This window comes from Phalangium opilio, unplaced genomic scaffold (genome assembly GCF_054372755.1).
Source record: "Phalangium opilio isolate 3A_F unplaced genomic scaffold, DU_Popi_V2 ptg000055l_1, whole genome shotgun sequence".
NCBI classification, from domain to species: Eukaryota; Metazoa; Arthropoda; class Arachnida; order Opiliones; family Phalangiidae; genus Phalangium; species Phalangium opilio.
In genome coordinates, this window is record NW_028324174.1 from 3,318,409 (window position 1) to 3,341,803 (window position 23,395).

The 23,395-nt window shown below is 35.6% G+C and overlaps 2 protein-coding genes and 1 long non-coding RNA gene across 5 annotated transcripts; 2 read left to right on the forward strand and 1 right to left on the reverse strand.

Annotated features, from left to right (window-relative positions):
* The first annotated feature begins 535 nt into the window (after positions 1-535).
* On the forward strand, positions 536-2,758 carry LOC149668646 (uncharacterized). Its single transcript, XR_016367906.1, has 6 exons — positions 536-602; positions 1,229-1,276; positions 1,376-1,582; positions 1,645-1,787; positions 2,013-2,306; positions 2,503-2,758. It is a non-coding gene; the product is annotated as an uncharacterized LOC149668646 (long non-coding RNA).
* A 14,671-nt stretch (positions 2,759-17,429) lies between these two features.
* On the forward strand, positions 17,430-22,006 carry LOC149668647 (uncharacterized). 3 transcript variants are annotated; one of them, XM_089840789.1, is made up of 3 exons: positions 17,430-17,575; positions 17,658-18,169; positions 18,260-18,885. In XM_089840789.1, exons 1-3 carry the CDS (start codon positions 17,518-17,520, stop codon positions 18,542-18,544), a joined length of 855 nt encoding a protein of 284 aa, XP_089696915.1. In that variant the 5' UTR covers positions 17,430-17,517; the 3' UTR covers positions 18,545-18,885. The 3 variants fall into 3 exon arrangements, 2 of the variants coding, with proteins under 2 accessions (XP_089696915.1, XP_089696914.1); XM_089840788.1 differs by having other exon boundaries at positions 17,658-18,885; XR_016367888.1 differs by lacking the exons at positions 17,658-18,169; positions 18,260-18,885 and adding an exon at positions 21,385-22,006 and having other exon boundaries at positions 17,447-17,575.
* On the reverse strand, positions 18,605-21,768 carry LOC149668648 (uncharacterized). The gene is made up of 4 exons (XM_089840865.1): positions 21,375-21,768; positions 21,041-21,318; positions 20,805-20,974; positions 18,605-20,555 (listed from the first exon to the last, which is right to left on the reverse strand). Exons 1-4 carry the CDS (start codon positions 21,766-21,768, stop codon positions 18,605-18,607), a joined length of 2,793 nt encoding a protein of 930 aa, XP_089696991.1.
* Positions 22,007-23,395: the final 1,389 nt, after the last annotated feature.

The window sequence follows — 23,395 nt, forward strand, 5'->3', positions numbered from 1 at the left end:
GCCCTGTGCCACCGGATTATTTCCCACGCTGACTCGGTCTATATCCCACCAAGTCCCACACGAGTCCCACTCTACTTATGGATAGCAGCCTAATCAAACTGTTTATAAATTGGTTAAATTCGACGTTGAAAATAGTTTAATAAAATGTTAAATAACGTGTTAAAGACGGTTTTATTTATTTTAATTTTGCGATGTTCAGCGGGTAAATATACATTTATAATTCATTAAAATATCAAGTATAAGTAATGTTTACTTAGGCCTTGGTTGATATTGAATGGGCCAATGCATGGCGGGCTCGGGAACGGGGAGGTGTGATTGTGAAGCTGAAAAATATTTAGTATAATCTGAATCTGGTTATAGTCCTATTTTTGACGCGTCTCCGGTTTTGAGGAATAAAAATTTGAAAACTGAACCATTTAACCTCGTTGCAGAAAACGCGGGACCAGTCGTTTCAAGACTGTCGAGTTCTTTGTTTCAAGTCTTTTTGTCTCAATTATATCTGGAAGAATTTTTAATCTCTGAAGTCAATTGTCCCGTCAATTGTCAAAATATGTCGCAACGTGGAAATTTCAATATGAGGGGCCGTAAAAGAAAATTAAATTGTAATTCACTAACTTTTTTTCATATTATTATTTAAAAAATTAAAAAAAACTTGACAGCTACATTTACCCGAAAGCCCCTTTGTAACTCCACACTTCATGCGATGTTGGAGATTCTGTCCATCTCTCGCGTTCTGTCACTAACTCAATTTCATATTATATTTAAATTTAATTTAATTAAAATTTCGATTTTGCGCTCTTGTAGAACATTAGAGGTCCGGTAATTAGTCACTTGCATTGCATGTAACTCCCTCAAAACGATTTAAAAATCGCTAAATATATATTAAAGACAAAAATTAATTAGTTTCGTACTCTATTAGGTGATAAAATAAGTTTCAAGGACATAGTATAAATATTTATTCGCATATTGAAGCTTCCCTAACACTATCAACGGCAAAGGAGTGAAGCCCTCGCCTTATGGTTTGGTTGTACTTTCCCGAAACGGCGTAGATCACCCTTGCGCCTCGCGAGTAGAAGCTAGTTATCGCGAAAAATGTAACTTAACAGGGTTAACATAAAAAGCGCAAGCCCACAATTAGCTCTAACAACAATTATACTCCATCCCATTCTACGCTTGAAAAAAGCGATACTTTGCTGCGTACCAATAAATTTTATTTTGTTATCTTCAGATTCAGAAGCTCAACGTAGGAAAACATTTAAAGTGAAGAGAATCTATGGTAAGTTGTACCCACTTTGAGGATTCCGTTAATATAGATATGAGATAAAGTGTTTGTTGTACTTAATATTTCAACAAATAACAAACAAATGTTTTTAAGACTCCATCATGCCTATTGGTGAAAGAAAATAATTTTCGCAAAAAATGGAAAACCAAAGTAAGCAAAGTGTTCTATCGGTGACTTGTCTAGGGGTGATTTTTAAAATTTTATCATTTTTGTAAGATTTGATTCCAAGCATTTGGGGTTTCGTGGCTGTGGGCGATGGTGTTGCTCTTGAATTCCTAAAACACGAAGGATATTACGAATGTAATATTATATATTGTATAATTTTTCATGTGATTAAACTTTTCTTTATTATTATTTAACAGCTGTCAAGGGGTGGCAGAAAATAATTGGACATACAAGATCGCACTCGCAAATAAAAAGTCTCGCGGATTATTTTGAGAAGAACATTTCATTAAATGAACATACAAGCTTCATAATTTCTACAGGAAATTTTGAACTACAAGAGGTAAGTATCATTTTATTTTGTTTCTATTTGTCATGTCCCCATAGGTACGTTGATTTAGTACTAGTGACAAATTTAGTCCAGTTATCGTTAAATTACCATTCAAACATTTCGGTATGTTGTCAATTGGTAATTTAGAGCGGTAGTAGGTATATTACTGTGCTGTGCCAACGGTTCGAAAAAGAAACAGTTCTGGTCAATTGTTGAATGAGTTTAAATTTATTTCAGTTAAGAAAGACTAACAACGACAAACATTTCGCTAACTTAAAGACATACACTGTGCAGTTACTAGACTTATTAAAGGGGAAAGAAGTTATTTTTTAACTCCTCTTGAAACACTGGCATCAAAAGTTGAAGAATACGTTAGTTTCGTTAAAGGGTACATGGTTGGCGAGAAAGGTGTGTTTTCAAGAATGGAAAAATATTTTCTGTTGAAGTTTTAATGTAATATATATAAGTATAAAATAAATTATTTTGTATAGATTTCAACGTAATTCACTTAAAAGGAGAGCTGGTAGACGGGTAAGTTTGATAATTAAATCCGTCTATATGACGTAACTACTTCAGGCTCAATTTAGAGCAGGCGCACATGCCCAGCCTTTTAGACAATGTTCGGATCCCTAATACTTAGTATTCGCGCAGGCCCTTCAATTAATAATATAGAATTAAATAAAAATAATGTCTTCCAATTTTAACCTTGGTTTTTAATATGGTATAGGAGAGGCATCCCAATTTATCATTTGATAAAAGAGGAAATAAGAAAAATAATGATCCAGAAGACGGGTGGTGAAATAAAGAGGGGTAAAGAATACTGCAAAGCTGCGCAGTATTTAGAAACTTCGAAATGGATGGACAGGCTTCTACCACCCAAAAATAAAATTATAAACAATGAAGAAGAAGCAATAGCTGTGGGGGGAAAAAACCATCAGAAGAAAACAAAAAATTAAACGAGGAAATTCAAGAGAACGAGAACTTGATGGATGATGAAGAAGAATCTATTAGGGATTCCGATTACGATGACCATGATGACGAGGAGTTTGAAGAAAATTATCAAGTTTGTAAAATTTAAATGTTTAAAGAAATGCTAATAATTATTCTTAAAACACTTTCTGCCATTTTATACAGAGATATCATAACTTGAACAACAGGTTCACCCACTACCACTTTGCTGCTCTTAAAAATAAACATGATAAAGAAAAGAAAAAGGTTTTTGAGGGAAGAAAAAAAAATTAAGTGAAAGCAGAAAATTTTTTTACAAATTTAAAGGAAAAATATTTCTTCGAATTTAAAGCAAAAAAAAAATTGGAATTGAAAGTGTTTTTTTAGGGAAAGAAAAAAATGTTTAAGCGTAGAATTTCTTTTCTATTTTTTCGATTCGTTAAACAACTTCTTTTGAACGGGATATGTTTTTTTACTTCTACTAATATTAAAAAAAATTGTTTCTGGAAGAGAGGGAAGAAAAATAACACTTCACTTGAAAGGAATAAGGAAAAAAAATTAAGTGAAAGCAATATAAAAAGGAAAAAATAATTTTTTGGAATTTAAAAGAAAAAAAATTCTTGCAATTTAAAGGAAAAAATATATTTCAATTAAATTTAATAGAACGGAAAAAAATAAAATTGAAAAGGCAAATAAAAAATATATGTGATAACTAAAATACCTCATGGGTCCAAAGAACTTTTAAGAAAAAAGAAATTTCTTTTAAGGTGATATATTCAGTATTAAAAAAAATGCTTGTAAATGATATTTTATTATTTCCCTTGAATATAACATGAATAATTATTAAAAAGTTTTATGAAAAATGTATATTTTGTGTTAAAAATTTATGTTCCTTACACCCTTGAAATAATTTTTGTTGTAGAATTTTTCAAAGTATCTGCAAAATCGATTTCTTGATTTTTTTCCCATTAAATCCTATGAAAATGTTGAAAAATAATTAGATATAATTATTAATTAATTTAATTTTATACAATAACTTGTACCATTTTCATGGAGGAAAACTGATTTATGGAGAATTTTTCAAAGTATCTGCAAAATCGATTTCTTGATTTTTTCCCATTAAATCCTATGAAAACGGTTAATAATAATTAGTAATAATATTTAATTAATTTTCGACACTAATTGGTACCATTTCCTTGGAGGAAAACTCATTTCTGGAGAATTTTTCAAAGTATCTGCAAAATCGATTTCTTGATTTTTTTCCCTTTAAATCTTAAGAAAATGTGAAAAAATAATTAGATATAATTATTAATTAATTTTATACAATAACTAGTACCATTTTCATGGAGGAAAACTCATTTCTGGAGAATTTTTCATAGTATCTGCAAAATTGATTTCTTGATTTTTTTCCCATTAAATCCCATGAAAACGGTAAACAATAATTATAAATAATTGTTAATTAATTTCAGACACTAATTGGTACCATTTCCTTGGAGGAAAACTCGTGTCTGGAGATGTTTGTAAAAATGAAAAGTATCTGGAAAATCGATTTCTTGATTTTTTTCACATTATATCCTATGAAAATGTAAAAAAATAATTAGTAATAATATTTAATTGATTTTAGACACTAATTGCTACCATTTCCTTGGAGGAAAACTCATTTCTGGAGATGTTTGTAAAAATTGAAAAGTATCTGCAAAATCGGAAGTTATCAACGCCCACTGTAGTATGGAAATGTTTTTGCGGTGGTTTATGGGGACCACCATTTTTCTATTGCGATCATTCCAATCAAAATTACCACGTAGCGTGTTCAAATGGAAAACACGAGTGTGTTCGCGGTGAAAAACAACACTTAGTATGTCTGCCGTGCCAAGGAATTTTGCGAAGTGGAATAGTAAATGTTCGAGGAAAGAGCTGCTGGTTATCTTCCACCATTCAAGCGCTCGTGGAAGTAGAGTTGTTTCATCCAACAGATAACTTTAGCCAAGCTTTAAAATGCTTTTTGGAAAACGTTACTAACAATAACGTAATGTATGAAAAAGAAGTTTCACTATTTTTAAATTGGATTCAAGAACAAAACTCAAGCCTGAAAAGTGATTTGCAGAATGATCCGGAAGAGTTCATTAATTCCATAATTGAAAATGAGATGCCAAAGGAACGTCTTTCGGAAATAATTGTCTCTCAAATATGTAAATCATGCGGATCTGAAGAAATACAAGAACAGCCTTATTTCAGCACGGGTTTCGTTGTAAACTTAGACGTTAGCGGAAGAGGTGTATTAGAAAGAATTGAAAGTCATATAAAATGCCAAAATTGCAACAAAAATCTACTGGAGAAAACGAAAGTAGTTCTCTCCAAAATAATAAAAGTGTATTGTCCAAGGATAACTGGTACACCAATAGTTCAAACTCAATCGTGCCCGTTAGAAGATGATTTGCACATACACGAGAAAAAATACAAATTAAGAAGCGTTATAAGTTCGATTTGGATCAAACGCTAGTTTTGGACACTATAAGGCTTATTGTCGAAAATCAAATTATTGGGTAATTTATGATAACGATTCGGTAACCATGGAAGAAAATGTCGATCTGAGTCGTAATTGGACTCAAGCTTTCTATGAAATGAAAAATTATTGAACAATAAATTAATTTCTTTCGTATTCGCCAATTTACCTCAGATTACAAAAGAAAAATAACTATCAGCTCCTTGCATAACGCGTGGTTTTAATATATTTGAGAAAAAAAGGCTCTGAAGACCCATTCTGTTACCTCCACGTCGGTCAGAGCTGGAAACTATTAATTTTATGATAGGCTAAAATAGAGGGCTTATTTGTTAAACTGTTATTACTTAACAATTTTTAAAATAATCATCTCATTGATAATAAAAGGGAAACGAATGTTCTGGTATAGTAATAAACTCATTTGAACCTCGAAAAATCATTGAACCCTTAGCGAGAGAATTATACACTGATTAGGGATCTAGTATTATTCCATACTGAAGATCGTGCCATTTATTTATTATTATTATTATTTTTTTTGGGGTGGGGGGCTACACTCAAAGAATGCACCATGTGAACCTGTAACCGTTGTAACGTGTCACAGTCCCTTTTTCTTCTGTCTCACTCACTGCCTTTCTTTTCGTATCAGTATCAAAGTTTATTGGTTTTCTTGATTATTATTTCAGTACCGCTTTGGTTTCATGGGCTAATAGCATGGTGACGTCCCACTAAGGCTTCTGATGTAGCTCTATTTGAAATGTGACTTGCTAATATATTCATTTAAATTCGATAAGCCTCTTTTTTTTCTTAAATCCTACGGGCTTGAACGCTTTTCGAATTTCACGCGAAAGCAACACAAAGTCGTAATGTTAACACGGCCAAAGTACATATACTTATAATAAGCCTTGGCCTTTGGCAGGCCGGCAGCCTGCAGGTTTTTTTTTCCAATTTTCAGATAATGCCTATTCTGTATATACTCTGTTACATTATTGGTTTTCAGCACGCACAAACCTAGGTCTCTATGTAACCGAGCTTTGTAGGTGCTGTCAAGAGACGAACAACTTCAGGATTTTCAAGATTTAAAATATCCGCGAGTTTTTTAGCTCGAGTGCACGGACCTTTAGGCCTTAGTTTCAAATACGTGTGAAATTGCCTACATCCTACTACAAGTATTTCAAACTAATTCCTAGAGGTCTGTGCACTCGAGCTAAAAAACTCGCGGATATTTTAAATCCCGATTTACGTTACATAGAGACCTAGCTTTGCACGTGCTGACAACCAATGTTGTAACGGAGTATATACAGAATAAGCTGTCGTTCGAGTTATGGAGTTGCCTATCCTATAGCGTGAAAACAAATTAAGCACGGGCGAATACTCGAGTAACACGAATAACTCGATCGAATATCGAGACGAATAACCGTCTCGATATTCGATAATCCCCATTTCGGGTATTCGAACGAATATCAAATAGTGAATTTTACTATTCGGGCCAGGGCCGGATTAACAATTTTTTGGGCCCTAGGCAAGGCCTTAGTTCCGGGCCCCCAGCCCCCAACAGACCACAGTTCTAAATCTAAGAGACATACTATTTTTAATATCTTTAATTGACTTAAAACTTAACTGCATATTTAAATTTCTTTTTGAACTCAATAGTTAAATTTCTTTCTTTCTAACTCAAGAAATTTAATCTCTTCATAGTCTATGAAGTCGTTTAGTAAATCCTGTTCAATATATATCAAAGATAAACAACTTAATTTTTGATGGGCTAATGTGGTTCTTAAGTAGTTTTTCACTCTTTTTAAAGCTAAAAAGGATCTTTAGTCACTTGCATTGCAAACATAAGTAAATTCTCAAAATAATTTCTAAGTTTGGAAAAGTTGAAATGATATTATTGGTTTCAATGTAGGATTGAAAGGATTCTGGGTTTTTGCTTTCTTCATTCTTCACGAAATGCTTGAAATGTAGCAGTTTGTTTTCATGCTCTTCAAAATTTAAATCAACGCTCCAGAGAAAGATTCATCGGGGCATTAATGTTAAAAATAGGTTTGAAATTTTCATCAGTGTCCTTGTTAACTTCAGATTGTTTTTTAGTATTTATCATTAGATTGTCACATAAGACGTAAAACACTTTTATTTTGAAAGCGTCCCGTCCAGTCAGTGTGTTATCATCGTTTTTAGTCACATCGTATGATGTACATCTACGATGAGGCTCTTAGTTTGGCCTGCCCTGTTGTACTAGTACTAGTACCAGTAGACATGAAAGAGTAGAGCGTTTGGCAGTATAGAAACTTTCGTTCGTCATTTAAGGGAGATTGAATGGGGGAGAATTGTGGTGAGGTGATTTTTACGTTCGTGCATTTTAAGAGGATGGCGATTATAATAGTAGCTTTAAGCATTGCATTGAGTTGTACCAGTAAGGTTAAGCATTTTGAATTGTGTTTTACGATTGCTCGACATATTTAAAGCGAGATAGAGGATTATGGTGTTACCTTAATTAAAATGGAAGGTTTAATACGCCCTTTAAAATTCCTGTCACCCGTCGACAATAAGGGTTTCACGCTTTCAATCCCGATCCCCTATTTCAAAATCCAAAGAAATCGAGGGGAATTTTTAAAATGCAAAAGGAAGTATATTCCCACGTTATATTTAGAATGGCCTTGAGGAGATGTTTATTAATAGAAGTTACGTGTATTTCTCCACAAATCGAGAAGAATTTTAAAAGAAAGTACTAACTTGTGGATCTGGATATTACAATTATAACTTAAGGAAATTTATTGAAGTAAGGATTAAGGGTTATTATTTTTGTTAAGGCATCGAGGGGTTATTCACTCTCATTTTCTGTACTTCTTTTAATGGGCATTTACGGGTATTTCGTTTAACCACTGTTAAAGGATGTTCATCGTGGGGGTACTCACGTTTTCCGTTCGTGTCACACTATTATAATTATAACAGAAATAAAAAATGAAGTTATCATTTTTAAACAGTTACGGTAGCGCATCGAGGGCTATTCACTCAAATTTTCTGTACGCCTGTCAAGTACGGTATGATGTGGCTACTATTACGAACCCAACCCTTGAGTCGCCTTGTTCTTTCCTGCGCCTTCATCACAGAACAGTTTACGTATTTTTTCCCCTTTCTTCGTTACATTTGTAAATTATCTCTTTTGTGAGCTGAGCAATTATTTAAAATATTTCAAATTATCACGAACACGCTGAATAAAGCTTATTAAGGAATCATACAATACAACTCCAGTGTTTAATGACGATCAATAACAACACGAATTCAAAATGAAATTTCTTTCTCCGAGGATTGCGACTTCTGAAAATACATTTCCATTGAATTTTCAAGTTTGTTTTCGTCTCTTTCTTTCTTCCTTTTTAAATTGCCATAATGTTTTTTGGGTAACGGGTTTTTCAACATTAGGCTGCCGTTACATCTCACCTGGCTTTCCCATGGTGTCAGTGACGTTATGTTTCGGTTGAGAAAGAGGGGAGAATATATTTTTTTGGTTTTTCATTTTCTCATTTTTTGGAAACTAGCTCATAACGGGCCCCTCATATATCTGGGCCCTAGGCAATTGCCTAATTTGCCTAGTGGTTAATCCGGCCCTGATTCGGGCCTACTATTCGTTAAATATTCGACTAACTATTCGTTAAATATTCGACTAACTATTCGTTAAATATTCGACTAACTATTCGTTAAATATTCGACTAACTATTCGTTAAATATTCGACTAACTATTCGTTAAAAATTCGACTAACTATTCGTTAAATATTCGACTAACTATTCGTTAAATATTCGACTAACTATTCGTTAAATATTCGACTAACTATTCGTTAAATATTCGACTAACTATTCGTTAAATATTCGACTAACTATTCGTTAAATATTCGACTAACTATTCGTTAAATATTCGACTAACTATTCGTTAAATATTCGACTAACTATTCGTTAAATATTCGACTAACTATTCGTTAAATATTCGACTAACTATTCGTTAAATATTCGACTAACTATTCGTTAAATATTCGATTAACTATTCGAGAAAACAAAACTAATATTAACCCTAAAAATGTTTTGAAAAAGTAATGGCAGTTACACTTTTTAATGTATAAGCTTCTATGGAAAAATAGGCCTGAAGTGCTACTACTCTATAGCGTGTGAAAGTTTGTCTGTGGACGTTTTTTTTTCTTCTTTTTTCCCACGCTTTTTATTGGCCACTTAGACATTTTTGGCTTCTAGTATTTTCAGAGTTTTCTCCTATTGCTTAAAAATTCAAAAGGCCAGAAAGATAGACTAAGATTTAGAATTGGTTCCAGTGAGTCAGTTGAGCGTCATTTAGTTTTGGTGTTGCAAATTGCAATAGTTGCATATTTCCAGATTGAACTACTGTAGGTATTTTTGATAATTTTGATAAATAATTTAATATTTAAATACTTTAAATTTTGTTTATGACTATTTTATGCGATTTGTTTTAGCTTCCTAGTGATTCGAAATATAAAAAAAAATCAACGGCCTACGACCTCTTAGCACAGTGTCATCCCCCCTACCAGGCGCGTACAGTATCCCCTCTTACAAAAGCGCGCCTACAGGGAGGGATACACAGTCTACTACCCCCTCTTCCGACACTACTCTATGCTATGACGTTTGCATAGTAGAATCTGACATTACTCTAGAGGGCAGAGAAAGATGCGCGCGCGCACCGGAAGCTTAGAGGTAAATTTTCAATGCGAGAACACTCAAGCCAAGCCTTCTTCTCCCCCTCTTTGGTAGCGTAAAGTAAGGGTAAAAATCATAACCAAAGGAATAGGGAGATCTCATTGCAGTAACCAAGGGGAGAGACAGAAGGAATAGGGAGATCTCATTGCAGTAACCAAGGGGAGAGACAGATTGTAACCGTCATCTTGGCCTATAGAGGGTGTAAATATTCGATACCAATTAAGGTAGATCTAATAATTAAACGAATTATTAATATTATTTATATATTTCTAAATACACTAGATGGTAAAGTGTGTTGAGAGCTATTAAGTGAACTGTGTATCCGCTGCGAAAGGGTCAACATTGTAATTGAGAATGCTCTTCGCCCGGAAGGGGGGGGCGCTATCACTAAGGTGAGAGATAGAGGGTTATGACTAGGGTTGTAAGTCGGAAAATTTTCCGGAAAATGACCGAGCTATATTTTTCCGGAAAATTTTCCGTATTTTTCCGCTACCGGTTTTTCAATTTTAAAACTTTAAAATTTTTCAATTGCCTTTCTTTTCAAAACATTCATTATTTGGTTTTAGGTGAATTCGGAGGGGTAAAAAATTGTCCAAGGGAACAGAGTCTAGTGACCCCTATTCTCTATAGGAAAAGCTCACTCATATGCTATCGCTTGCATGCATAGGGTTACTTTTTGCTCTTATGACGGTATAAGGCGTTAGAGACTCGAGACCTAACCGTTAAGAGACCCAAGTGAAACTAAAATTATCAGGCATAAAGGATAGTGATGGTCTGCGTCATTGTAAGGGAAACGAGGTGTTATGTTGTTAATGAAGTTTGTTAACCTTGTTTAAAGTCACAAATTATGGGAAAATCAACCACTAATATTTGGTGACACTTTAATAAATCTACTAAAGATGGCAAAATAACTGGAGAATGTTTTAAATCTTTAAAAGTTAGATAAATTGACTCAAAGCTCACATAATTGCTAGTTTTATATTTTTCCGATTAGCGGAAAATTTTCCGCGTTTTATTTTTCCGGAAAATTTACAACCCTAGTTATGACGATCCCGTAATAATACAGTTATTTACTTCCTATAGGAAGTAAATAATTGTATTATTTTTATGACTGTGACGTAGCAACGCGTGCTCAGGACCGGGCGCAATATCCGTTAATCAAAATTTGTCATACACAATTATTAGTTTAGCTCCTCCCTCAAAACTCGCCTATACCTTGAAAACACGGCTGCACGATAATTACTATATAAGTTTTGAATTGCTGGCCTGATTTAATCAGAATCAGTGTATAATTCTCTCGCTAAGGGCGAGGGGGTAGACACTTGAGAACTCAGGTGTACAATATGTCTTGAACTCAATGTACTGTCAAAGCTGAACTTTGAGTTCCGAAGGCTTTGAACTCAATGTACTGTCGAAGCTGAACTCTTTTGAACTCAGGTGTACACAGATATCTAAAGTGTCTACCCACTCGGCTAAGGGCTCAATGATTTTTCGAGATTCAAATGAGTTTATTACTACCAGAACATTCGTTTTCCTTTAATTATCAATGAGATAATTATTTTAAAAATTGTTAACTAATAACAGTTTAACAAATAAGCCCTCTGTTTTAGCCTATCATAAATTTAATAGTTTCCAGCTCTGACCGACGTGGAGGTAACAGAATAGGTCTTCAGAGCCAAATAAATTGTTGTTCGTTAATGTCCTATAAACAATTATGGCAGGAATAATTTAAATAATCAAAACTTTATTTGCAAGTTTTTCCCTGCATTTCTCTTTCAATTTTAAAGAGAGTATTAAACTTAGTTCTATATATGCGTGGTTAACTTCACTGTTGAACCAAAAAGTGTGAAGAAGTGGCGTCACGTGCGGTTTGGATCCCCAAATTATGAAAGGTTCACTACGTATAAGGGCATTTTTGGTTTGTTAAAATTGATATTGAGTTTCATTCTATATTTGTCAAAATTGCACTATTGTTTATTTGCGATACAGATATGCATAACGTAACCTAATTCCTAAACACGCCCCATGCGTTTCTTGAACCTCGTTATCAAATGATAAATCCATTGCCGACCTTTTAAGCTGTCGGGTGGAGGTTTTCAAGACATTTGAGGCACTCCTTTTAAAGTATTGTACGAATAATCTACAGTCTAATGCATTTTCATGTTTTGGAAGGAATTCTTCGACGTACTGGATTTCAACCTTAGGATCCGTTTTAAATTGCCAAAATGATATCAATTTCAAATTTTTTACATGTTTTTGACGGATCAAATATTGAAATAATGCCGTTTTTCCGAATTATTGCTAGGAGCCAATGTTCTGAGTGGTTTATGGTTCTTTTAAGGGTCAGTAGGATGTTTCTTTCATAAAAATCGGTTTGATTACGCATGATGTGTATACAAACTTGAACTTTGGTTTCCTTCAGACTCATTAAACGATAAATTTATATTGGTATCCACTAAAAATCCCCTTTTCTTCCGACTAAATCCAAGAGCTCTTTGCCTGCATAATCCAATGAATTGTCATCAATATATACTTGAGGTTTCAAACACTCATACTCTCTCAAATTCAAGATTTCCTTTGTGCATTTACCGTCGCAAAGGAATGTCAGCAGCATTTCTTTGTCGTTCTGCGAACCCCATTTGCATATTTGCAAGGGTTTTGCTAACAATCACGTTTTTCCTGGAGGGTTTTGAAGATTTTTCTAAAAAATTTGTTTGGATTAAATTAAATATCCATCTTCGTAGTAATGTGCTTGTAAAAGGTAATTTAATATCTTCATCGTTACGCAGGAAATAATATACGTATAACACTATATATAATCGGAAGTCACATGAATTTTCGGTCTTTGGGTTGTAAAGAGGCATGTTATATCTCTCCCATTCATTAGGAATTACATCAAATAAATTATCCGATACTGAACTTTCTGATTGAAGCGCATCGAACGCTACCATTTCTTTTGATTTTTTCGTGATGCGAACCATTTCGGAAAGATGATTATTAATTTTTGTTTGTGGGGGCGCAATATGAATTAGTAATGTCCTTTCTTTAATTTTTTTTTTTGCGTCATTTTCTCTTCGAAATTTTTCTTAAGCTCGCTATTCCCAAACAAAAAACGAAAGCTGTCGAATGTTTGGGAGTTCATGTAAACAAAACCATTTGAACGGCCAGATTTTTGCAAGAGGATTTTAATGGCTTCATCTACTGTTCACCCTCTAATTGGTTTATTCTCCTCTTTAAGATCGCATAATTCAAAAATTTGATATGTTTCTCTCATTTCCTTGTCAATGGAAGAGTGAAAAGGGCTCCAAGGTGGAAATTTGACCTCGACTTGGACCATTTTCGCTGCTTTGAACACTTTACGGGGTATTTTTTGCAATGGAATTTCAGCGAGTTTTGACATTGTTACTGGCGGTTCTTCGGACTCCATATCAGAAACTTGGACATCGAATTTCTTGGATGTTTCGGATTCCACTTCAGAATTTTCCTCAGCTATGTCGGATGTTTCTGATTCCTTATCAGAAACTTTAACATCCGATCTTACATCCTTGCCTGTTTCGGATTCCACATCAGAATTTTCCACAGCCTCGCCGGATGTTTCAGATTCCACATCAGAATTTTTCACAGCCTCGCCGGATGTTTCGGATTCCACATTAGAATTTTTCACAGCCTCGCCGGATGTTTCTGACTTCACATCAGAAACCTGCACATCCGTTTTCACGCAAGGGTAGTTTTAAGCTTCGGATTCCGCGTGAGAAAATGGCATATCGATATGGAAGTTAGGCATATCGATATGGAAGTTAGGCATGTCGGATGTTTCTGATTCAATATCAGAAACTTTAACAACCGATCCTGCATCCTTGCCGGTTTCGGATTACACATCAGAATTTTCCACAGCCTCGCTGGATGTTTCTGACTCCACATCAGAAACCTGCACATTCGATATCAGGCTAGGTAAGTTGGAAGCTTCGGATTCCGCGTCAGAAAATGGCATATCGATATTAAACTTTGGCACGTCAGATGTTTCCGAATTCGTATCAGATTTTTCAAAGCCAATATCAGCGTTATACAAACCTTTCGGCGTTTTTAGTTTGTCTGGAGAAAAATCATCTGTTACGTTACAGCTTGCATTAGTAGAATCTAAAGCATCCAAAATACTGTAATCAAGTAATTGAGGATAATAACCTTTCCTCCCACGCTTCCCCGTGGTTGTTGCCTTGTACCGATCACTTAGTTTATATTTCGGATTTCTCAGTGTCAGAGCTGTTCTTTGGCAAAGCATTTGAACAGGTAAAATGTGGAAACACTGATTATTTCCCCACTTGCACGTACAAAGTCGCTCAATATCATTGGAATTAACAACGTTTATTCTGTTCTCATGAAAAGGATCCCCCACTTTGTAAACTAGCAAATGCTGACAAAACTCAACTAGTCCATTTTTCAAACACATTTCTGCCAAAAACCCAGCAGAAGCTCTATGTTCTAGTTTGACTTGGGTATAGGAGCTTAATTTAGATTTAACCTCTTGGATTATCTCCTTCTCTAAGCGGAAATTCAATTTCAGTTCATAGTTGCAATCTTTAACGTTCTCTTTAACTGTGTGGTCTCCCTGAATATTCTTGTATGCTTTGCTGAACGAGTCCAAAGCAAAATGCTGCAAATGAGTCATTTTTAAAACCGCTTCAGCAAAATCAAGTTCTTTTCCTTTTGAACTTAATTTTAATACACTATGGAACGATTCGCTTAAATTATCTGTTGGAGTTTTTGATTGAAACGCAGGAAAACGTTTGAATTGCGCCGCAATCGCATTATTTTGCTGGTCTTCTCTCAAAAACGTATCGGCGTATGTCAAAAAAGGCTGCGACCATTTGCTAGGATATTTCTCGTACTGTTCTTCAAACTGTTCCTCGTTTTCAGATTGTAAAAGGCACCAAAATGAAGCCGATATCTTTCAAGGTCTGAAGTAGTACCACCATTTCTACGCAACCAATATTTTACATCGTTTTTGATGTGGTTGCGACAAAACAATAAATTATCGGACGCCACGGAACAGCTTTGTTTAACAGCTTTGATGATACCCTTTTCTCTATCGATAACGACGGGAACATTTTTGCCCAAGGTTTCAAAATCTAGTTCCAGCACTAGACGTGAAAAAAAGCTCTTATGAATGGCAATGAATTTAATTTGGTGTATCAAGAATAAGACAGGGAAAATAGGGTCATTGACTAGTTCCATATTACGCATTAAGACTGTAAAAGTTACCCATATTGAAAGTTGTATCGTAAGTTATGCACTGTTCAATATTTGTGCCATCTCTTAACGTTTGGCTCAGAAGTCGCTTACCTAAAGTCACCGCTTCCGGTTCATCAAAGACTATTGTTAAACTGTCGTTGTCCAAGTTTATTACTCTGATAATGTCCTTAAATTTGGTCTCCTTCAAGGCTATTATCGAGTAAACTGAATCAGGACAAATCTTATTTGCTCTTCATGCCAAATACTTTATGTTAGCTGCCTGTTTTGTATTCCTCGGCAGTGCCATTGGTTCGATATCGCTAACTTTCGGTTGCTGGACCTCTTTTTCCAGATTTTTTCGTCAACTTTCACCTCGGCAGTTATTTCCCTAAAAGTTTCTTTTGGGTCATTTTTTTGACCTTTCACTTTAGATTTTACGTTATTTAACGTGGACCGATTGGTACGATACCAAGGAACTTTTTGGTTTTGTTTTGAATTTCCATAAGGTCTTTCAACCCATACTGTTTCTTGATCTTTGTAGTGAATTAATACAAGATATGGAAACGATTTTAAGAGTGCAAAGTTGCCTTTGAAACTCCCTGCTACATGCTTTTTCAAATCCAGGTCTAATATCGCAGTACAATTTGATGAAGTCTTGGTACGTTTTGGTAGTGTGAGATTTTCTCCAATGCATTCCGTCATTATATAGATCTCGTTCCTTCATTATGTTATCGGTGCAAACTAAAAAAATATCGCCCCCTTCAATTTCATCTTTTGGGCAAAATCTGAAAACGCTAGTTGTTTACTGCATTATCTGCATTAGATTTTTCGATTTTTTTACTGGTGTTGGACAAAGTTTTAACGTTTTCTATGTGTTTCAATCCCTTGGAATATTTTTCCAATTCACTTTTTTCACAACCAAACTTAGCAATACAAGCGATACATAACGCTTTGGTGGGTTCTTCATTTACAGCACGTAACCAACCACGAAAATCATAACTACCGAGCCAGGCATCTTGGAATAGTTTGACTCTTTTAGAAGGTGGCTTATTGCTCTTGTCAACGTTTTTCAGGGGCGTGTGTTGAAAAGCGTCTTCATCTGAATTCATGCTTACAAAAAGTTTCTGGTTTTCAATGAAAATAATTTATAACCCTTTGTCACTAAGAGATATAACTGAAAATTATAATATTAGAAAAATATTCTCACATAAAATCCAGAAAAGATACTCAGGTTCCAGGGCAAGAAATTTCTTAAAGCTCGTCTTGTTTGAAACTTAAAAAGGCAGGTGTGAGCTGCGTGGATACATTCGGTTCGGTAATTCGGTTGATTAAACAAAGGCTAAGCTAACTTTGCAGGCTGCCTGCCGCAGCCGGAGTTTCCCGCCTAAACTATCAACTACTACCAAGAGAAAATAGAAGAGAGTATAGTTCTTAGGTACCGCGGCGACATGCCTTATTTGAGGGGCTATAGCTAAGCGCGAAACATGCTTCAACCCCCCCTCCCGGAATAACCGAATCACACATTTTGAACGAAAAGTAGTCCCATGAGAGAGAGACTTAGTATGCTGGCGTCGTCTGCTTATAACTATTTTAGTTATGGCGCTGGCGGGATCGGAGGCTTCGGAGCCGCATAATGTTGGCGTTCTTATAGACGCGAAAACACTTGTAAATGATTACAAAGACGATTTTTTTATTGCGGATACTAGAGGTAAAAGAAAGGAATTACTATCAGAATTATCAAAATGTGAGAAATTAGATAAGTTTGTTGAAACGATGTGTAAACAATACTTGCTACTGCATGGGAAATTCAAACTGGAAAAAAATGGACATGCAAGGTTTCTATACTCTTGGAGCTTCTTTTTAAGAGAAACTATCGTAAAGAATTTCATTGAAGACTCAAACGACCCAACTGTAGAAAATGAAACTCTAATAACACTTCAGTGGTTAGGATTCAGGTTCTTGGATGAAATGGCGAAAAGAAATGACAAAACTCAAACATCAAAAAGGGCCGCAAGTCCACTTCCCGACGAGATACCTAGGAAGAAAATCCGAAGAAATCGCATTTCAGATAGGATTTATACTTTAAATCGTCTAGGTGGAGGAGCCCTAGGCGAAATATTTAGTTGGAATAAATCAAATTTAAAGAATGAAGTGCGACTATTCAATAAAAAAAGACCACTAGGGCCAAAGGAAAAGGATAATGCTAGACTTTTACTAAATATCAGTGCATCTATTCGAAATTTGGAAAAGCTGCCTGAAGATTTTCCACCCGCGCTGATCAAAGTAGACAGAGGTGGACTACTTTTTCCTAACGTAAAATTTATTCCATACATATCCGCTATCAGTTCAATGGTTGTTAATGAGTTCACCAATTCTATTCAAGGCAAAGATCCATCTCACACTATAGGTAATTATCAAATTCCTTGTTATTGTTAAGATGAATTTAAACTAGATTGGTAATGAGAATAATTTGATCCATTAATTAACAGAAAATGTAACGTCTAAATTGATGGAAGATGAAAGTCTTAAGAACATGTTTCATTCAACCGCAGCGCTAATAGAGGAAACACATAAGTTTTCGTCAAATGAACTAGAATCTCAAAGAGTGATATGGCAAAGAAAAATGACCCACGCGAAAATAGCTGATCTAATTAGAGGTGGAATAAATCAACGAAATGAAGGAAAAGGAAGAAGAAGCCTCGGTGGTCAAAATTTGAGGTGTAAGTTGTATAACCTTGGGCCCAAAAGCAAGAAAGGACGAAGCGGGAGGAAAACCAAACAAGGTTCAAAATTGAAGATTACAATTAAATGTAAAAAGCAGGTAACAAAAGTCAAGAAACTAGCCAAGAAGCCTGAAAAAAGGGCGAAAAAAGCGTCCAAAAAAGAAGAACTAGTTAAAAAACCGTCCAAAAAAGAGGAACGAGTCAAAACACAGCCCAAAAAAGAGGAACGAGTCAAAAAACCGTCAAAAAAAGAACTAGTCAAAACACAGTCCAAAAACCTGGAACTAGTCAAAAAACCGTCCAAAAACCTGGAACAAGTCAAAAAACCGTCCAAAAACCTGGAACTAGTCAAAAAACCGTCCAAAAACCAGGAACTAGCCAAAAAGCCGTCTAAAAAGCAGGAAGTTTCGAAGATCTTCAAAAATGTTGACAAGGAAGAGGTGGCCAAGAATCCTGAAAAAGTCAAATTTCACTCCAAGAAAGATATAACAGGGAAGTTGAAAAAATCTGTCATAGATGAAGAGTCCCAAAAAGTGTGTGATAAAACAGAAAGTGATAATGTTATTAAGTTGATTTCTAGTCCAAAATCTAGTCGATCAAGCGGTCGTGTGATAAAACGAAAAATATTAGACGGGTTCCTATATGACAAATAAATTTATTGTATCAAAAAGTATAATAAAATTTTAATGCTTATGTTTTAATTCCACTATTTCTTAATTTTTTTCCAAACTATCTAACCCAATTTTCCGGTAGCAAGATTCTGCATTTTGACCTGTTGATGTGCAACTTTTAATGTACATGGCGCGTCTTGCTGTATTATAATTAATGCTGGTTAATTTACCGGCTGTAATGTATTTTAATTGACTGAAAACAGTTTCTATAGCTGAACCGTTTACACGTTGAGGGTAAATGTAATGCATGGGATTTCTAGCACAAAAATCTTTCACAAATCCTATGAAACCATGAATTGAAATTCGAAGCAGCTCCCAGGTTTGCCACGATAAAAACAATCTACTTTTTCCTATTTCCTCCCCAGAATTTATCAAGTCTGTTGCCCAATTTTCAAAAAAATTTAAACCTTCGAGCATTGATTTAATGGGGGCTGCATTTTCTGAATCTGCACGTTGTCTTGATAGAAGGCCATTTTCAAATATTTTATTGCAGGCAGATAGGTATTCGTAACATGCCATTACTTCCGCTTGATCCGGAGGTGGCTTTTCCCCTTCTCCAGGCATCGGATTGGCATAATTATAGAGTTCACTCAGAACCAAGTCTTGCTGCATAATTTTTGCTGGGGTTACATTTAGTTTCGTCCAAGGGTCCCTGTCAATAAATTCTTTCCTTAAACCTTTAACTTGTACCAATTCATTCTCAATTCGACGATCATCTTCACGCGCTTTCATTTCAACTAGCTGTTTCCAGCCAAAATGAACTGACTTGCCATTCCTTGTTATTACAAAATCTCGAGAATCTTCATCTTTTGAATGGTGTATGGCGTTGACCATGTTTTTAAGTTGGTGAGTTGGACACATAATCCAATAGATCCAAGAGTCTCCGGCAACGTAGGGGTTTTTGAACCTTGGTGTGATCGAATAATCAATCTTTCCATTTTCTTCAATAGTATGGGTTGGGAAACGTTCAATTTCTAAACTCTGCCGCAAAGAAGCTATGTTTGATGACCCGCCATCACAAACTAAAGCAGACACATGCAATCCAACTGACTCAAAAGCCCAAATACATTTTAAAAGTGTATCTGTTATTACAGAGTTTGGCACGGGTTTGGCCATCATAAAATAGGGGCCATTGATATCAAATCTTCCGGCGACGCATCTCCAGAGATACTGTAAAACGTATTCCGCTTCAAGCACCCCCGAAACATCTTTATCTTTGTAAATATCTTGAAGTGAAGGATAATCACTTGGATCCATGGCAGCCCCCATAAATTTGTGGTTCCGAGAATTCCACATAAGCTTCCCAATTACTTTCACCTCATCAAAGATGAGAATTCCTTCCTTTGGTGGCTTAATATCATTTGGGTAATTCTTTACGAAGTCATCAAATCTTTTAGACTCACTAGCTAATTGGTTTAAATCAATACCAGGCTCACTGGGTATCTTCCTAGCTTTTGATTTCACGGTATGGATACTTGGTAGCTGTAGAATTTCAAATGACTTTAAAGCCTCGTAAGCAGCAGGGGATCGACAATAAATAGCTAGAGCCACTCTGTATGTTAAGGGACTCCATCTATTACCCTTTGATCCACTCTTGAACTTAGTTTGATCTTTCATAAAATCTTTTACGTTTTCTTTCAAATCAATCTCCCAAGATTTTTTAATTGCTTGCGCAAGTGTATCGCTATGAGAGCTTGCTTCTTTCAAGATATTCTGAAGTTCTTCCCCGCCATTTTCATTAATTTGATGTACTAACGTCGCCAGTTCAATATTTTGCCTGTTGGATAACTCCAGCCTAGCGTCATTCAACTTATTCTCCAAGATTTTTATTTGCTTAGTTTGAGCATTCCTTAGCTGCCTGTTTTGAGCAATCCTCTTCTTTCTGGAATTTGGGGTTAGAAGAACGATAGGACAGCTTGAACTAACTAACTGCCGCCGGTGTTTACGTCCAGGTGAAAGTGCTAACTTCTTTTTCTTTCGATCTTGTAAATACCTAATGAAAACAATTTGTAAACTTTCAGATATTTTACTTAAAAGGACAAGTCCCGTTTAAAATGCAGTTTTCAAGCACAAGTTAGGGTTGTTGATTTTCTTTTTCTCTTTACAATAAAACGGTTTCGTTAAAATAGGTTCAAAACTCGCAAAGATATTAATTTTTAAACTAATTGAAAACTTCGGTTCATTAATCATGGGGTTAAATTTTTAAATAATACTTGTCCAAGAAATTCCAAAAAACAATTACCAGTTTAGAGATCGACAATCGGGACACTGATAAGTGCGTTTAAGAAGATTCTCTTTAGGAACATTCGATGGTGGTATATACCATGATTTGCAATGCATTGATTGGTATCTTTCATAAGGCCAATTAAACTTCCGGAGGCTTTTTGTTAGCGGCGCATTTTCACAGTTAACCTATAAAAAAGTAACAAAGTATTACTTGACTGGCTTCGTCCAATACCACTTAGTTTGTAGAAATACTTTTGCAATCCCAGGACAGAAGACGTGGAATTTGTTTAGTTTATCCAAAGCTCTTTTAATAACTTCGTCAATAAGAACTTCACCATCATGATTGTAAAATGTATCAACCTCTGACTCTTGAAACAATGTTAAAACAATAATCTGCCCATTTTCTGAAAACAGCAATCTAATAGGTGAATCCTTATATCCATGTAAATCAACCAACGAGATATCCCTTGTTATTTCTAATTGCTCAATAACTCCATGCTCGTTCTTCTTGAAAGTCAATTGCAATCCACCTTTGAAATATTCCATAATAAATATATTTTGCTTATATAATTTAGTAAAAACTTACTTATGTTTAGATTTGAAATATAATCATTGAGAAGAAAAAGCACCGATTTGCCCTCAGTAGACTCCTCCGTTAATTTCTGCTTTTTTGGCTCGTGCAATTCATCATATGATTTAATAACCTGACAATCATCCGTTGAGGTTGCCTTTTCAAGCTTTCTCTTTTTAACCGTAACTACCCCTCTCAATAACGGATTAAGTTCATTCCACGACTCCTCGGGTATAACATGACCAAATATCTCGGTTTGGCTTTCAGAACTTCTTAAATGACCAAGGCTTATTGATGAACCGCCTAAGCCTTTGCTATCATCAGTTTGTACTAGTTTTGATGTTAAAGTTTTAAAATAAAAGTTTAATTGGGTTCCCTGATTTTTCCGCTTAATTTTAGAAGAAAGCATCGCAATGCGTTTTTCATAAATTATTATTCAAGAAACAACAGCCTCTACAGGTATCAGTTAGGCGCAACGAGCAAGATAAAAACAGAACCGTGGTGACTACCGTACTCACTACTCCGGAAACGGCGGAAGATTTTTTCCTCTCTATCTCGCTCTTTTCCCAACCCATGAGCCTTTGCAGCGGAACTACGTCATGCAAATCGTCAAAAAAAAATCATTCATTTGAAAGCTCTGATTGGCTCCTCAATTTAAAGAGGGGAAAGATTCTCGGGAGCCCCTCAAACAAGGTGCGATGCCTTAGCGAAGCTAAAATTCCAGAGAAGAACTATACTCTCTTCTATTTTCTCTTGCTACTACCGCTTACCGTTGAGTCGTGATGTATGACTATGAGTATGGAGAGTTGAAGGAGCCCGAGAGTTGCTTCTTTAAGGGGTGGAGCCTACTGGTTAGAGTGAAAAAAATCGGCCTCGTCGCTTGCAATTACTTAACCAACGAAAATTTTCGAACATTCCCACATTGGACCGAATTTGGAAAAAAATTACTTTCTTCCCACAGAGCCAAAAAAAAAAGACCAAAATTTCCCACGTTGTAGGAAATTTCGCACACACTGGCTATACTGAACATATTCTGACCGGATTAATTTTTCCGCTCTTCGGCGAGTGGTAGAGCAGAGAAAACTAATGAAAGGAATGGAAGCTTTCGCCTTTGACATTGCATATGACGCTGGATCCGAAACGAGCAGCCGAGCCTAGAGTCAACTCTCAGGCTAACTCCGGTCACATGAAAGACCTTCCGGAACTGGCCTGTAACTTCTGATCATGTGTTTTTAGACACTCTACCTAAGTTTTTATTCCCCACTTGAATTCTCTCTGGTAGGAGAGCTTCGAAAAATATCATTCATAGTAAAATTCGTGGACGCTTCGCGCCATCTAGGTTTTCATCCGATAGAACGCTTTCACTTTTTAGTTTTTAGCGCCATCTATTGATGGGCTAAAAACTTATGCATTTATACCGAATAATAACTACCCTCACTTTTACCCCTTTCACCCCCACTTTTTCCCACTTTTCACCCTCTTTTACCCCTTTTTAGTGCCTTTCCCCCTATATTACCCCTTTTTCCCCCATTTTAGCCTATGTTACGGCTGGTCGGGAGTCTTAATCCCGCCCTATCCCCGCCCATTTTCGCGTTAATTTATTCAAATTTATTCAAAATTCATAAATAGTGCTCTAAAACGCGAACAGATGGACCTAGGGTAGCTAAACTTTATATTACTTTATTTCGTAAATTTCCAAATCCCCGATGGGACTCGAACGTACCAACGTTAACGCTACAGTTCGGAAACCCGGCACGCTACGAAAGCGCCACCGAATTCTTGTATGGACCATTACTTTTTTAAGATAAAACTGGTAGAGACAAATCCATCTCGAGTCTAGTCGCGTTTCGCGCTAAGAGAGAGAAATTAAATAATCGCCCACTGCCGTTAAGTCGGCCTCAAAGTCAGTCTGAAGCTTAGAGTTCTTTTCCTAAAACCTTATCAGTCTTGAATGTAGAGAGAAACGAATTAGCCATATGCCTGATCTGCGCATAGCGGCCAAAATTGGAACTATCATAAGGATGAGTACTGGCACT